Here is an 18,572-nt window from a genome sequence, read left to right on the forward strand (position 1 = left end):
AGTGACATTAAAGCATTGCCACCACCTCCCCATCACCTTTCTACTCAGATCACTGCTGCCAGTCTCCCAGATCTTCATGGTCATTCAAATTCCTTCTTTAGCTGTTCCAGTTATGCAGAGCACAGCAAATTAGGATTATGCAGGACAGTCTTTTTGGACTATGCTGCAAGGCGTTTATCAGATTAATCCAAGCATCAGAATCTTATCCTCAGCAGGCTTATAGTCTGCTCCGCGATGGTTCTGTTTGAAGAATGGACAGCACAGTGATTTTAGATTAGAATTACCAGCCTAATGACAATACCATATACCACCATCTTTTCACATACAGGATCATGCACAAAAGGGAAAAGTGATTTTTAACTTCAAAACTTCTGTTAATAACTGAGGAGTTTGAAATTTATGTTCTTATATTTTCCCTTTCGAAACAAGCCATGGTGCATTTGCACTACACCACTCCCACCTGCCCCAAATGCTTTGCTTGTGAAGTCAAATGTTTAAATGTCTTACAATAAACTCTCTTTAGGGTTAAAACAAGAAAAGATGTTTATTCAAGCATTCAACCTAGGAGATAAATCATAATACACACATATACACATGTACACAAGCATACAAGGAAGAAAAAAGGAAAATAACGTGATTTCACATTACTTAAAAATCATGTGAATAGTGCCAGTATCTTTGATTTTTAAGTCAACGTCCAGTAAAGGTTTGCAGTCAGCTGGTTAAGCAGAATTCCTTTTTGTAAATCCTTGGATGCAGGTGGATTACATTTGAAAGAATAGCGATATAGTTTTTGCTGACTGGGAAGTAATTCACTTTTCAAGCAAAATGCAGGAGCCTTTCCACAAATTAGACTTTTGAGAGAGATTGAGACTTGAGGAAGCATTAGCTAAGCCAAGTTGCTTGCTGTTTTCTGTTCTGATGTTAAAAGAAGACTAAGGAAAAGCAATGTCAAAACTGTACAATAAAACATGTTCAAAACCAGGGCTCCCAGTTGATACAGTCAGCTAATGAGGTGGTTTTGATATCACTCGTTAAAATACATTGTGTATTTAAGGAGATGACGGTACAGATCATTAGCACCATCTCATGAGTAACATATTTCAATGGTTTCCTTTGTTTCAAACTGGCTGAGTGTAAACATCTTTTCTGCAGTTTCTTAATTGAAAGGTCTGTATGATGCAATAAGTATAACACTCCAGGAGAGTTATGTAAACCTTTGTCCCTGGTTACTGCTGATCAGAAGTTTTAGGAAATTATAGTCAACTGGCATCTTGTGATCAGTAGCAGATCTATTGTCAGTCCAACAAAATATCAATATAATAAATGTCCAAACAAAATAATATTGTTTTAAAGAAAACCAGTGTAAAATCTCTCATTTTGTCCCTTCTGGGCACGACAATGTTGTGAGGTTAGTTATAGACTGGAATCTGATTCAGGATTTCAAGTAATATTGGGAAATGAATGAGACAGAGTTTTGAAATCTCATTAGAAACAGCATTACTTTTTATTTATGACTGATAATGATCCATGTGGCTTTAATTGAATGAAATTAATCAATCTGTTTTGAGTATAGTACTACAGTATTTAAATGCTAATATTAGATTGTCTTGTTCACTTATCAGATGAAATAGTGGGTGACTCTCCTTGTGGGACAGACTCACCTGCTCGAACCTGTCCAGTTGGAATGAACTGCACTGAATACTGGGAAGGGCCAAATTATGGAATTACACAATTTGATAACATCCTGTTTGCTGTGCTGACTGTATTCCAGTGCATCACCATGGAGGGCTGGACTGATCTCTTGTATGATGTGAGTAACTAGGAGACTTGACTTCAGCAAGTATTTCTGACAACATTTTTTCAATCTTTCAATTAATTTGAATTTGAATCTGAGTTTTGGTCTTGGCTCTGGACGTCAATTTTTTTTTGTAATTTTATTTGTTGCTTTGGAAATAAATTTAATCCTAATTTTAATTGAATGTTTTTTCCTGAGACTTTAGTCTTGGAGAAACATTGTAAATGGTTATTTTTTGCTTTCTGTGCTTATTCTAAAATTAATTTTTCAAAATATGTTTAATATAAAGTTTTCAATTCATTAATGGTGTAAAGAAATGCAGAGCTTTTGTATTATTTATACTTGTGTGAATAATTTGAGTTAGGGTATGTATAATTTTAAGAGAACAATGTAAAATGGAATATAGGTTTCTGTCCTTTCAGATGTAAACAGAGAATTATTCTATGAATGAATACATAGGCCGATTACAGATAACATTACCGACGAGAACCCAGGTTTTGCTTTGCTGTGATCTCCATGTACAAGTTGAAGGCAAAATGGAATAATGTTCTGGAAAGAGTCAGCACCCCTTTAAGATCATTTTACACTGGTATAAGAGCTGAGTGTGTAAAGTAGAATGTATAGCAACAATCTTAATTGAAAGATGGCTCTGTTAAGTTTAATCCTTCCTATACTAACATGTAATGTGGAATTATTTAATTGTTTTTCATTTTTTAAAATCTCACTTAGAAGCTTTTGCAAACAAAATTTTCGTAGATGATAGGGCATAGAACGGCGGAGCAGGGAGAATGATGGAAATAGAATCAATAGTGGTTTTTAAACGTAAAATTATAGAAACTATGTGCAGGAGTTGGCCATTCAGACCTTCAGATCTGCTTCACTATTCAACGTGGTTATGGCTAATCATTCAACTCAGTACCCTGTCCCCACTGCCTACTCATATTGTTTTGATACCTTTAGCCCTCAGTGCTAGCTATATCTAACTTTTAAAAAAGGAAGTGGATGAATATTGGACAAAGAGAAATTTAAAAGAATATGGGGAAAGGGTATGGATAATGGATTTAAATGGTTTATTTTTGTAGACAGTAAAGTAAAATGCTGGTGATGCTGGAAATCTTAAATAAAAACAGAAAATACTGGAAATACTCCACAAGTCAGGAAAGAACTGAAGAGAGAAAACAGTTAACATTCCAAGTTGAAGAAGGGAAGGTGTAATGTGAAGGTCCTGGTGTTAGACTGGGGTCGACAAAGTCAGAAGTCACATGACACCAAGTTATAGTCCAATAAGTTTATTTGAAATCACAATCTTTCCGAATGCTATTCCTTCATCAGGTGAAGTGGAGGGAAGTACACAGGTACAGAATTTATAGGCAGAGAGATCATTGCAAGATAATTTCAGGGAATTACTAATATGTAAAGATAATACTAATGGTGTGATTGGAGTGTCGACAGGCTGAATAACAAGTCTTTGCAGGTGATCAAAACTGTCCAATGGTGTGAGTAAAGTGTCAACAGCTCTACAGCAAACAAAGGGGTGATCTATGATCTGATTGATTAAGGTCAAGAGGTAATTACAAAAACATCAAAAATAAGAACGTGCTAGAGACAAACCGAATGGCTGACATAACATAATAGGTATAAGAGTTGCTTGCCGAGGACCTAACCATGATGTGGAGGTGCTGGGTGTTAAGCTGCGTTTCTAACTGAATGAGAAGAATTTAAAAATATATGTATTTCACAATAACATGGAGAAAATAATGCATGAAGTTGCCTCTTGCATCTTTGAACAGCTTTATTAATGATTTGTTTCTCTAAGGCCTTACTCTTTATCAAAAAAATCATGGTTGGAGTTAATCATTTCTGAAATATCAGGTCTGATTTTAAATCTGTCCAAGTTACCAATCATCTGTGCAGAAAGGAGTTTATGGGTCAATTTCTACTTCCAGCATGGAAAATCATAACAAGCATCACATGATTTGCTTTGCTACTATGAAAATAAATCTTTCCTCAGATTATCATATTATGTGAGTATGTGTTTCAAATTTTTTTCAAAACAAGCTAAAGGATGAATTTAGAATCTCTTTTGATGTGAGATTTCACAGGAAAGCTGCATAAACTTCTTTCGCATGTGAGAGCATAGCTTCTTGAGACTGAGATGGAGAGTCTGTGTTTTATTCAAATTATATTAAGAATTTGAAAAGAATGTTAATATAAAAGGTATTTATGCATCTCCATTGTATTTATCGATAGTGACTGAGGAAAATGCTGATTACTTACTCTATTGCAACCAATTTAAAAGCAAGAGAGTTTTCAACTTATGGGCAGAAGTATTGTTTGTATTCTTTTGTTGTGAAGGTGCATCACTTGTTACCCTATAATCCTTCCAATATTGCCCTCCCATTGCTGTCAGATCATTGAGCAATGCCTCAGGAGGTCAGCTAGTTTGATTGTGTATTCAAAACACCCTTGTTGTTCCAGATGCAAAATAAAAAAGGGCAAAAACATTTTATAATGGAGATTCTTGACAGGAAGTCAGAATTTACAATCATCTTTAATCCTGATGTCTCCCAAAGCAAATAACAATTAAATTCCCTTTAACCTTGCTTTGTGTTTACTTAACAATAACAATTCAAATGTATCACCATTAAGTGGCATTGTTTTTCACATGACATGAAACATGTGTCTTTACAAAGTAGCACATTATCAGATTTATATTAAGCATGGCCAATCATAGAATCAAAACATCCCATTTTGCAAAACATCCCATTCCTGTTTTTCTCGTAATACCAGAAATTTCCAACTTCTGTTTCATAAATCTTAGATTACTGTGTAATGTCCTGGTTAGAAAGAATTTCCATTTTAGGCTAATCTCTTATTTCAAATTTTAGACTTGTTTTGTTGAACAGAATACCCTGAAAATATTTGTACTATTGCTTATACAGCTAGTTTACAACATGAGGACCTGCATGTTCTTAACATTTGGCCAAACGACTACATGATGAAACCAGTGCTGAGTACCAATACCATGATTAAGTAGATAACTGCACTGATTGTGGCACTATTGAGTCATACAAATAAACATAATCGCAAGTTCAGTTTCTGGGGTCAAATTTTCTGTACAGGGCAGAATGAAAGTGAGATAACGTAGCAGCACACATCAGGTGAGATTGACTTCTTTTGAGTACTTTGGAGTAGATACTGGCTGCTTGCTCTTCAAGAAATGCAGCTTATTTTAAACCAGTGTGGGCGGCACGGTGGCACAGTGGTTAGCACTGCTGACTCACAGCACCAGAGACCCGGGTTCAATTCCCGACTCAGGCGACTGACTGTGTGGAGTTTGCACGTTCTCCCCGTGTCTGCGTGGGTTTCCTCCGGGTGCTCCGGTTTCCTCCCACAGTCACAAAGATGTGCGGGTCAGGTGAATTGGCCATGCTAAATTGCCCATAGTGTTAGGTAAGGGGTAAATGTAGGGGTATGGGTGGGTTGCGCTTCGGCGGGTCGGTGTGGACTTGTTGGGCCAAAGGGCCTGTTTCCACACTGTAAGTAATCTAATCTAAGTAATCTAATCTAATCAGTGTGAATGTGTGAGTTGTGATTTAGCTTCCATGAATGACAGCATGAGGGAGAAGAGTTGCAGTGCCCATGGGGCAGGATGAAGCAAAGGTGGCATAATGGAAGAAGGATCAGTGGAGAGAGAGGAGGAATGCTGTCTGGGGAAGGATGAAATAGACATGGTATCATGTGCTTGTCCTATTCTGCATCTTCTGAGCTGGTTGCTGGATTGGATTTATCTCTGGGAGTTGGGTGAAAGACAAAATTATCTGGGATTGGAACCTTAATTTTCTTCAATTAGTTGCTCAAGATGGGTGGGTAGCGTGTGTATCGTGCCCGGGCCTGAGTTCAACAGTTAGGTTTAACCTCACTGAAGGGAAGCTTGTTATTGTGTCCAAGAAAATACAAAGACATTCATAAGCATCCCTGTCATAGAGCTGTACAGCATGGAGACAGACTCTTTGGTCCAACTTGTTCATGCTGACAGATGCCTTCGTGTTCTACATTTGCAGGTTTCCTATAGGTGCAATGTTAGAATTAGAATTAGAATTCCTACAGTGTGGAAACAGGCCCTTCGGCCCAACAAGTCCAACTGCCCCTCCGAAGAGCACCCCACCCAGACCCATTACCCTACATTTCCCCTGACCAAAACTATACATCCCTCGACACTATGGGTAATTTTAGCTTGGCCAATTCACTTAACCTGCTCATCTTTGGACTGTGAGAGGAAACCAGAGCACCCATAGGAAACCCACACAGACACAGGGAGAATGTACAAAGTCCACACAGACAGAAAGAGGCTCTTCAACTCTGTTATCTATGCCTGCTGAATAAACAACCCATTCCAATTACACTTTACAGTACTTAGCCTATAACCTTACAGGTTTCAACATTTCAGTGCAGATACAAATTCCTTTTAAATGAGTTGACTGTTTCCACTTCAACCACCAGACTGGGCAGAGATCCACCAGTACGGTGGATCTTACATCATGTTCCTTCTAAATCTCCTACTGATCACCGCCTTTAAATCTGTTTCCCTTGGCAACTGTCTGCTTGTGCGAGGTCATACAAGTCTTCTCTGTCCACTCTTTCCAAGCTCCTCAATATTTTGTATATCTCCATTCAGTTGTCTGTCAGCTTCCTCTGTTCTAAGCAAAATGTCTCTCACCTATCCAATCTTTCTTCAGAATTGCAATTTTCAAGACTTGGCAACATCTTGTAGATCTTTTCTGTACACTCTTCAGAACAATTATGTCCTTGTTGTGTGGTTACCAGAACTATCCACAGAATCCAGCTATGGCCTAACCAGTGTTTTACATAGTTTCAGTATTCTTTAGCATAATTACATCCCTGTTTTTGTACTCAAACCTCACCCAAAAACATCCATATGTCTTTTTAGCCAACCTACCTACCTGTATGGTTCATTGAAGGACCTGGACCTGCTTTCTAAGGTCTCTCACTTTCTTTATCTCTCTCAGAATCTTCCCATTTATTATGTATTCCTTTGTATTGTTTTCCTTCAAACGCATAATTTCACAATTCACTGGATTGAATTTCATTTGCCATTTCTCCACTAATAACCAAACTATTGATATTGTCCTGCAATCAATAGCCATCCTCTTCACTATCAACTATCCAGCTAATTTTTTGTGTTGGCTGCAGATTTCCAAAACATGCCTCCATATTTAAGTCCAAGTCAAGAATATATATTCCAAACAGCAAGAGACCCAATACTGAGGAAGAGAATGTGGTATCACAATATTGATTAAGGAGTCAATTACTACTTTAATGAGGATGATATCTTAGAAGGTTCCTCAAACTTCAAAAATAGGGTAATCAGTTCATTGGAGGCATATAATAAACCTCCAAACAGTGAGGGTAAGACAGGTAGACAGATTTCAGAGGCACATTTCAGAGAAGTGTAAAAATTTTATCATAATACCAATGTAGGATTTCAACTTTCCCAGTATTAACACTTAATTGACAAAGTGTAAAATGCTTGGAGGGGAAGAAATTCTTAAACTGTATCTAGAATAGCCTTTTAAGCCCATGTAGAAAATCCTCCAAAAGTACTGGATTTAATTTGAGGTAGCAAAGCTGGACAAGTGGTGAATATGTTCAATGGGGAAGAATTTCAGTGATAGTGACCATAATTAACAAGATTTAAGGTAATTATGGATAAGGATAAAGGTGAATCTGAAATAAAAGTACAGAATTGGAGAAAGGCTGATTTTAATGTGTTAAGACAAAATCTAGTCAAAGAGGACTGGGAGCAGCAACTTGCATGAATATACTCATCTGAGCAGTGGGAGATGTTCAAAAGAGAAAAGTATCAGTGCAGGGCCAACATATTCCCGTAAAATGAAGTGTGTGATCAACAAGTCCTGAGAATCTTCAATGTCAAGGGAGAGACATTTAACTAAGGATTAAAAAGGAAGATAGGGAGGTTTATCCTAGTAGTATTATCGCTACACTACTAATCCAGAGACCCATGTAATGTTCTGGGGACCTGGATTCAAATCACGCCATGGCTGCCATTGGAATTGTCAATTGTTGGAACAACTCATCTGGTTCACTAATATCCTTTAAAAAAAGGAAACTGCTGGGCAATTAGGGATGGGTAATAAGTGTTGCCCTAACCAACGATGTCCACATCCTGTGGATTAATTAAAAAAAAAGATTGTGACAGATACCTAGGGCATTATTAGAAGATGTCCTTGAGTGCAGAAAGTGCATGGCATTACTTAAAGTAGAAATTAGGAAGCTGAAGAGGGAACATGAAAAAACACTGTTTAGTAATATTAATAAAAATCCAAAGGTGCTTTAAAGTGTGGAGCCATAAGATATAGCTGTGACAATGTAAGTATCGAAATCAGCAAATTAGCATTGAGAGGGAGGAGACATTTGTGGTTTTAGTGGGCTTGAAAACGAATAAATCCCCGACCTTGGATGAAATGTATTCCACGTTGCTGTGAAAGGCAAGTGAATGGATTGCAGGGCTCTGACATTAATTTTCAAATCCTGTCAGATCACAGGAAGTGTGCCAGGGGCCTGCGAACATGAAGGGTCTTCCAGAAGGATGATGTGGATAAACCAGGAAACTACATCCATTGAGTCTAACGTCAGTGATACAGAAACTATTGGAAAAATGTTCTGAGGGACAGAATTAATCTCCACTTGGAGAGGCATGGGTTATTCCTCTAGAGCATCTGCTGTTTTGTATCTGTCATAATTTGTCCATAATCTCTAACAGTTATGAGAGCTGTAGATCAAGAGAAACTTCTCCCTTTAGCAGAGGGGTCAGCAACCAGCGAGCACAGTTTAACGGTAAAGAGCAAAACATTTAAAGATTCACCTGGACCACACTTCAACCTCTATCACCTTTTTAGGAGCCCTCAAGACATTTAATAAATATTTAGATGAGCACTTGAATCATCATAGCAAGGCTTTGGGCCAAGTGCTGGAAAGTAGGATAAGAGTTGAAAGATGCTTTATGATTTGGATTTTTTTTTAGATTATTAGATTAGATTACTTACAGTGTGGAAACAGGCCCTTCGGCCCAACAGGTCCACACCGACCCGCCGAAGCGCAACCCACCCATACCCCTACATTTACCCCTTACCTAACACTACGGGCAATTTAGCATGGCCAATTCACCTGACCCGCACATCTTTGGACTGTGGGAGGAAACCGGAGCACCCGGAGGAAACCCACGCAGACACGGGGAGAACGTGCAAACTCCACACAGTCAGTCGCCTGAGTCGGGAATTGAACCCGGGTCTCAGGCGCTGTGAGGCAGCAGTGCTAACCACTGTGCCACCGTGCCGCCCGCTAAGGACCTTTTGAAGGACCTTTTTCCATGCTACAAAGCTTCTATGACTGACCCCTGTGGAACACCAGTAGAAACCATTTTCAGTTCACAAAAAGATCCACTACAAGTCAGCCTAGCCTCTTTGTCAGCAGGAAACAGTCCCTTAATCTACAGCTGTCATGTGACCACATCAAGTTTGTATATAACAATCAGGACCACTCCATGATTCCTATATTCTGGTGCACTCACAAGTGGCTAATGTTTTCAGTTTCCCTCGTTATCTACAGAGTTGGCAGCTGGGAAACTAGGGTTACTTCCAGAAAACCCAGCTGATGACATAATTGAGGAATTTCTGATTGATGTTAAGGAGAGGTACAATGCAGCACATGGCTTCAAAAGGGCCATCATTGATTTGGCCAGAGGTCCTTGAATGCCACAGACTATCAAACCCTGGCTTTATAGCTTACATCACCATGACAAATGCAGTAAATGGAGTCATGCAGAGAACTTTGTAAGGCAGATGGTAGGACATATGGAGAGCAGAAAGAGAGGCATTATTAGGTCAGTATGACCCTAGAGCATGCTCCACAGACCTATATCATGGCTGATAGAACTCATCACCATACTCCCCCACTATCCCTGTAGTCCTGGAGCTATTTCTCTTTCACAGTTCTAATGTTGCATTAGTGAGTGTCTAGTGGCTGTGCCTCCAGTACTCTTATAATGGGCCAATTCCAATCCTTTACATCCCATCCTCCTGAAAAAAACTAAGTCCTTATTGTCTACCTCTCATTCTGAGAATTTGTTTATCTGGCTGTGGAACCTTTAGCTAGAGGAAAGATTTTTAATTTTTCCAATTTGTAGAGTCTGGTCACTTTTTTTTTAATTCCTCAAATAGATTCTCTCTCTATTCTGTACAATCTAGTGAACTTTCTCTTTAATTCTTGCCTCATCTGACAATGCTATTTCCTGAGCTGAAATACTCTTGTGAATTACATTCCTAGTAATGATAATAACATGAGGCATACTCATCACTGATCATTTGTTGTTCTTTCTTTGTAATCACTATGTCTAAGTGCAGTTCTGACATCGGCAGCTGGTTTCCAAAGGTAGCTTCTTGACTGGTACACCCCGTTGACTGTGATAAATTTGTTTGAGGTTTAAAGGGTACAATAAACTGACAGTCTGCTGCACAGTGCACGTATAGACTTCTTGACCTGACCTGCAGCAGGAATGGGGTCCCTGCCAAAGATGAAGTTCTGAATATCCTGTGATGAAACCTCCAGGGTGTCTGACTGGAACTCCCCTCTGTGGATATGATAGAACTTCACTAGCTCCTTGAAATGAAGGGTCATCTGGTGGGAGATCACCTTGTAGTCATTGTATACATGGCTATATTGATGGCGTTCAAGTGCAAGTCTGGCAACCACAATGTGTTCTGCTGAGCATGAATATCCAAGGCACCTTTCCTTGGAAGCACAGTAAGTCCTTACATGCCAAAGTCACAACTGAGACAGCTTATACCTTGTCGACTGACTTCCTCTCCCTTGTTTGTCTTTGAATCTCCAACATGGCTGTTATGGTGGAGAATAGAAGCAGATTAGATTAGATTAGATTAGATTACTTACAGTGTGGAAACAGGCCCTTCGGCCCAACAAGTCCACACCGACCCGCTGAAGCGCAACCCACCCATACCCCTACATTTACCCCTTACCTAACACTACGGGCAATTTAGCATGGCCAATTCACCTGACCCGCACATCTTTGGACTGTGGGAGGAAACCCACGATGACACGGGGAGAACGTGCAAACTCCACACAGTCAGTCGCCTGAGTCGGGAATTGAACCACTGTGCTAACCACTGTGCCACCGTGCTGCCCACAAGCTTGGCAGCTGTATGGGGCTGATCAAGGTCCTGATCTCCAGCAGTCCTTCTAAACATCAGTGATCTTCAGATACTTCTTTCAAATTGTAACCCTGAGCTTATTCCAGAAGGTGCATCTTTCTCTGTGCTATTGCCGATGCACATTGCATCAATGCTATGCCAGTTCATCCTTTCAGTGTGAAACTGAAGGGTGCTGTTGACCTGTAATAAGTGAAGGGATGTCTAGGTGGCCTTTAAATATGGCATCAGGACCTTGGAATCTGGATGATCCCGGTTGGAATTGCCCTCTAAGATACTTCATTGTAGTTATACAAAAACCGCATGCATATGTAATGAGCTAACTATCACATCATTGTGGAAGCAAACCTGATCAGTCCCTCTGCAGCAGTGACTTTCTCTTCTACATTTAGAACCAGAATTAGACTCTCTAATGGACAATTCCAACCCTGGGCTGTGCTAGTGTCGTTGATCTTATTTGCATTTCCAGAATGGAGAATACGTTTGATTTTGCAGCTCCTCCCACTCAATTAAAATTACTATCAATCAAGGACATGTGATTGGACATGATACTACCGCATGGCGGATGCTGAATGGACACTCAAGCACTTAACCTGCTGGACATACAAAACAGACAATGAAGAATGAGTGTTTGGATAAGTTGTGAAATGTTGATCGTTGAATTGCACCTCAGTATAATTCAGAAGAGGACAAAGGGAAATTAAAATCTAGCTTTAGGTTAGTACAGCTATTGCAAAGCTACAAACTGGGAAATAATATTCCTCCAAAATTATCATGCTATTTTGTTTTTAAAAATTTTGAATTTTCTTTCATTCTTTCTGTAACACTTCTCCAGAACAAGCACTCCCCATAATTCCCAGAAAGGTGATGCACATGAGCTTTTACAGCTGTTTCTCTGCTGAAATTGCTCGACTCACTTTATTATTGATTGGTTGCATGACCGTGTTATATATAGTATGACAGTCTTTGGCCACAGGCCAGAATGGCATTCATTGTGCAGAATAAGATGGATGATGTTCCATTCACAGGAAGAGACAGAACCTTAATGTCCTCTTTCACTGCCGGTTAGAGAGGCATGTCATATCAGTACAGTATTTCTTTACATTCAGATTACAATAACATGCATTAAACTAATCCTTGCTTTATAATTTACTTTGCATTTTCTATCCTTGAGCAAACACATTTGTAGCACTATGGTCTCATTCGATGTAACAGCACTGTTCACCTCTATTGACAAAATCTTAGCCAGAGAAATAATAGCCAACCTGCTGGACATACAAAACAGGCAACAAGATGGTGGACCTATCAACAAAGACTGCATACTCAAACTACTGGACCTGTGCCTCACAACACACTTCACATTCAACAATCAAATATATAAACAAATTAACGGCACAACCATGGGCTCACTCATCTCTGGACTCATAGCAGAGGCTGTAATGCAAAGGTTAGAACAAACAGTCTTACCGCAAATTCAACCAAAACTCTGGGTAAGATATGTGGATGACACCTTTGTAATCATTAAAAACACAGAAAAAGAGAACACACACCGGATCATCAACGCCACACTCACAGGAATCCGATTCACTAGAGAGGAAGAAAAGGACAACCAACTCCCATTCTTAGACGTGATAGTATAGAGAACACCGAATGGAGAATTCACCACAAAGGTATACAGGAAAGCCACACACACAGACCAAGTCCTGAACTACAAAAGCAACCACCCCAACTCACACAAAAGAAGTTGCATCAAGACACTGTTCAAAAGGGCCACAACACACTGCAGTACACCAGAACTGCAAAAAGAGGAAGAAGAACAACTCTACAATGTATTCGCCAAAAACGGATACCCGCGCAATTTCATCAACAGAAAAGGAAAGACAACGGAATGAGGACATGCCACAACCCAAAGGACTAGCCATGTTACCATACATCAAGAACATTTCTGAACTGACAGCCAGACTACTATGACCACTAGGACTCATAACAACACACAAACCAATAGCCACTCTCAGACAGCAACTCACCAGGACAAAGGACCCGATACCCAGCATGAGCAAAACCAACGTAATGTACAAAATCCCATGCAAGGACTGCACAAAACACTACATAGGACAAACAGGAAGACAGCTAACGATCCGCATACATGAACACCACTAGCCACGAAATGACACAACCAGCTATCCTTAATAGCCACACACTCAGATGACAAGCAACATGAGTTCGACTGGGACAACACTGCTATTATCGGACAAGCCAAACAGAGAACAGCCAGGGAATTCCGAGAGGAATGGCACTCATCCACAGATTCAATCAAAAAGCACATCGACCTGGACCCAATATACCGACCACTGCAGCGGAACTGACAACCGGAAGCAGATACAAACCACTATAAATGCCAGAGGAAACATCACAGAAGCGCTCCACTACTTGGGAGCCTCTAGAAACATCACATAAATTTGCTTGAAGTTTAAAGGGCCCCAACAAACTGACAGTCTGCTGCACAATGCACGTATAGACTCCTTGACCTGACCTGCAGCAGGAATGGGGTCCCTGTCAAAGGTGAAGTTCTGAATATCCTCTGATGAAACCTCCAGGGTGTCTGACTGGAACTCCTCTCTGTGGATATGATAGAACTTCACTAGCTCTTTGAAATGAAGGGTCATCTGGTGGGAGATCACTTTGTAGTCATCGTATACATGGCTATATTGATGGCGTTCAGCCTCCACAGGAGGCTCCCAAGCACTGAGGATGTCACCTAGACAGGGGACGAAACATCTGCAACACAAATTCCCAGCTCGGCGAACAGAACCACAACAGCGAGCACCCAAGCTACAAATCTTCTCACAAACTTTGAACATTTGTAGCAACATTCGAGAGTTGAAATTACAACTTGATTCTAATATAAGTTTTAGCTATTGAATTCATTTAATAGCAATCACTTTTTCCCTGGAAAACTCTATGTAAAATATTAGTTTTTTTTCTGCTTGTTCTTTGTCTGGACTCAGGAACTGGGTCATCGACATCATTTCATATTTGTGACCATTCTTCCTTTCATATACCATGCAACTGTGGACACAGAAATAAATGAATGAAAATAAAATACATAGAAGTTGTAACATGGGAATAGCTAATTCAGACTAACCAGTCTCTGTTTGGGTTCAATGTTTGCTTTAGCATATACTCCTGATCATATTTACACATTTTGTTCCCAAGTATTTTCTTCTTCTCATCCACTGATCCAAACTAATTTTTAATACTCGGTTTTGCATTACTTTTGTACCTTGCTTCATAGAATAAAGAAACTATATAAATATAAGTTCACTTGCTGAATTGAAGCAGCATGCTTCCATTTAGTTTCTCATATTTATCTTTCATCATTTTAAACACGACTGTTGTGTGCTATTTCAGAATTTATTGCCAGTTTTGTGTTGTGGATGGTCCCTACTTGAACTAGCATTACTCTTTTGAAAAGGAATTCATGCCGAACCCTGGTAGACAACAAGTGGGGTGGAGACTCATGTACCATGTCTGTACATAAGCACAGGCCTGATGTGACAGGACATTCATTAACTCATAGTCTGGACAGATTTTAAAATATCTAGGTCCTGATCTTTCACCTTGATTGGAGGAGAGGATGGATCAGCAGCTTGTGCTCAGGAAGGCACATGGAATGTATCCACTTGTTGCAGAGGGAATGGTATATAAAAGCAAGGAAGGAAGTTTTATGACAAATATAAAAGGTGTTTGTGAGGGTCTGGGGGAAAGATGTGACTGTTCATAGTTTAAGAAAAATGCATTTCCTTTTTAGGGATGGCATAGAAAAAATATTTTCTCTGAGTTAAAGTCTAGAATTCCCTTCCCCAGAAAGTAGTGGAGGCTTTGTCATTGAATTTATACAAGACAGAGTTAGATAGATTTTTGATCGACAAGGGAGTTGAGAATCATGGGGGTCCGACAGGAAAGTAGAGAAATTCACGTAAAATAGTGCTAAAGCAAGAGTTATGTTCCGGAAAAATAGTCCTGAAAGTTTGCTTACTTTAAATTCTGGAGGTTTCTGAAAAGAAACTGCAGAAATGGCCATTTTCAGCTACTGTTTTCAATGTGCAGTAGTGAGATTAGTTACAAATTATGATGAACTGATTATAGAAGCATTTTGATATCATGTCTAAAAGATTAATCGTCATGTGTGGACCAAATCAGTACATGTTCAATGGGAAGGAGGAAATCAGAGTCAGATACGACTCTTGAACAAACTTCACATGGACACATTTTGCAGCAAAGATTAATGTAGAAACAGATTATTGGGAGTCTAGGCTTATTTATTCCACCCCTGGTTCAGAGGTGCTGAGACCAAGTGTCACCTTAATAATGACATTCTGGCTTCAGCAAAATAGCACCAATACCATGTTGAAGCAATATTTTGCACTTAATTCCCTTGGTTTACTCCCTGGATTTCTCTTTTAAAGTGCCATATCTTTCCCTCCTATCTATAATTAACTCATATAATAGAGATCACACTAATCCCTACTAGTGATCTAGTGCTGAGAGAAAAACACAGTGTTAGCACTGTTTATTTTGCTGTGAACGTAAGTTCCAGGTTATTCATTTAGAATAAGGGTTAACTGAATACAGGGCAAAAGTCTGAGAGGCTGTTAAGAGTTCTTGTGCTCCAGGCAGAAGTTTGCAAAATATTAGAACAATTCACTATTTTTGCCTTGGAGTAGTTTATGTTCTTTAATGTTGCAATATATTTAGAAAACCCGTGTCATTATGCATGAACATATTTTTCTAAGAACATTGACAATAATGGGAACGCAAGAGAGCAACAATAATGGATTTCAGCGCTCAACTGAAATTAAGGACTCAGGATTTTGAGTATTTTCTGAATTTAAGCAATTTTTGGATTCACTGATGTGAGCAATGTCAATTTCAGGAGGAATAAAGTGCTTCAGTAAATCTGTGCATCCACTGTCAGCAGCAGTGCTATATAGCAAAGGTTTTATTTATATCAAAGCTCCCTTTTCTCAGGCATAATGCTCAATCTTAGTTCAAACCTCAGAAAAATGTACCCCACAGCATCACTGTTAACTTTTCCATTTCATAATCAGTTATCCTTTTGCCTTCTGTAAGTGAAATTGTTAATTCTAGCCAACTCTAGGGATTTTTGTGCTGTGGATTTATGCTTATTAGGATGTAAATTTATTGTCTCATTAAAAAGAAAACACTATTTCTGTGTCAGCCTAAAATAAGTACTTAAGTAATGGAATGGACTTGAAAGCACGATCTTTAGCTCAAAGGGCATAAGGTACATAAGACCATAAGACATAGGAATGGAAGTAAGGCCATTCAGCCCATCGAGTCCACTCTGCCATTCAATCATAACTGATGGGCATTTCAACTCCACTTACCCGCATTCTCCCTTATCAATTTCTGCCTTGAAGACATTTAGCGTCCCGACTTCCACTGCACTCTGCGGCAATGAATTCCACTGGCCCACCACTCTCTGGCTGAAGAAATGTCTCTGCATTTCTGTTCTGAATTGACCCCCTCTAATTCTAAGGCTGTGTCCACGGGTCCTAGGCTCCTTGCTTAACGGAAACAGTTTCCTAGCGTCCACCCTTTCCAAGCCATGTATTATCTTGTAAGTTTCTGTTAAGTCTCCCCTTAATCTTCTAAACGCCAATGAATACACTCCCAGGATCCTCAGCCATTCCTCATATGTTAGACCAACCATTCCAAGGATCATCTGTGTGAATCTCTGCTGGACACGTTCCAGTGCCAGTATGTCCTTCCTGAGGTGTGGGGCCCAAAACTGGACACACTACGCCAAATGGGGCCTAACCAGAGCTTTATAAAGTCTCAGTAGCACAACGGTGCTTTTATATTCCAACCCTCTTGAGATAAATGACAACATTGCATTCGCTTTCTTAATCATGGACTCAACCTGCATGTTTACCTTTAGAGAATCCTCGACTAGCACTCCCAGATCTCTTTGTACTTTGGCTTTACGAATTTTTTCACCGTTTACAAAGTAGTCCATGCTTGTATTCTTTTCTCCAAAATGCAAGACCTCACATTTGCTCACATTGAATTCCATCAGCCATTTCCTGGACCACTCTCCCAAACTGTCTAGATCCTTCTGCAGCCTCCCCACTTCCTCATTACTACCTGCATGCCCACCTAACTTTGTATCATCGGCAAACTTCGCTAGAATGCCCCCAGTCCCTTCATCCAGATCATTAATATATAACGTGAGCAGCTGCGGCCCCAACACTGAACCCTGCGGGACACCATTTGTCACCGGCTGCCATTCTGAAAAAGAACCTTTTATCCCAACTCTCTGCCTTCTGTCAGACAGCCAATCCTCATTCCATACCAGTAGCTCACTTCGAACACCATGGGCCCTCACCTTGCTCAGCAGCCTCCCATGTGGCACCTTATCAAAGGCCTTTTGGAAGTCTAGATAGGCCACATCCACTGGGTTTCCCTGGTCTAACCTACTTGTCATCTCTTCAAAGAATTCCAACAAGGTTTGTCAGGCACGACCTCCCCTTACTAAATCCATGTTGACTTGTTCTAATCCGACTCTGCTCTTCCAAGAATTTAGAAACCTCATCCTTAACGACGGATTCTAGAATTTTACCAACAACTGAGGTTAGGCTAATTGGCCTATAATTTTCCATCTTTTGTCTTGATCTTTTCTTGAACAAGGGGGTTACAACAGCGATCTTCCAGTCATCCGGGACTTTCCCTGACTCCAGTGACTTTTGAAAGATCTCAACCAACGCCTCCGCTATTTCCTCAGCCACCTCCCTCAGAACTTTAGGATGTAGTCCATTGGGGCCAGGAGATTTATCAATTTTAAGACCTTTTAGCTTTTCTAGCACTTTCTGTTTTGTAATGGCAACCATACTGAACTCAACCCCCTGACTCCCTTTAATTGTTGAGATATTAGTCATGCCTTCTACTGTGAAGACTGACGCAAAGTACTTGTTAAGTTCTCCTGCTATTTCCTTATCTCCCATCACTAGACTTCCAGCATCAGTTTGAAGTGGCCCAATGTCTACTTTTGCCTGTCGTTTGTTTCTTATGTATTGAAAGAAACTTTTACTATCATTTCTAATATTACTGGCTAGCCTACCTTCATATTTGATCCTCTCCTTCCTTATTTCTCTCTTTGTTATCCTCTGTTTGTTTTTGTAGCCTTCCCAATCTTCTGATTTCCCACTGCTCTTGGCCACTTTATAGGATCTCTCTTTTTCTTTGATACATGCTAACACTGGGTCCAATCTCCCTAATTGCCAAGGTGACATCCTACACATATTGCATGTGGAAGAGTTCTTAATGCCATACTTGCTGAATTAGATTTTGAAATTCATATCCCTTCAGTGACTGGGTCAAACCAAAATTAATGAAAGATTCTTGAATATTCTTTTCAATTCCAGGCTGCTTTCAAAGCCCTGATTACATGAATGCTTGACTTCTTAAAGAATTTTTGAATGAAC

The 18,572-nt window shown here is 39.8% G+C and overlaps 1 protein-coding gene across 1 annotated transcript in view; it reads left to right on the plus strand.

Moving 5' to 3' along the window:
* The window catches only part of LOC132835847 (voltage-dependent P/Q-type calcium channel subunit alpha-1A-like), a 518,300-nt gene that overhangs the window by 211,855 nt on the left and 287,873 nt on the right, over positions 1-18,572 (plus strand). Inside the window, exon 7 of the mRNA XM_060854942.1 lies at positions 1,626-1,813. Coding sequence (XP_060710925.1) covers positions 1,626-1,813 — 188 coding nt within the window. The remainder of the gene's footprint in view (positions 1-1,625; positions 1,814-18,572) is intronic.

Source organism: Hemiscyllium ocellatum, chromosome 45 (genome assembly GCF_020745735.1).
Source record: "Hemiscyllium ocellatum isolate sHemOce1 chromosome 45, sHemOce1.pat.X.cur, whole genome shotgun sequence".
NCBI lineage: Eukaryota > Metazoa > Chordata > Chondrichthyes > Orectolobiformes > Hemiscylliidae > Hemiscyllium > Hemiscyllium ocellatum.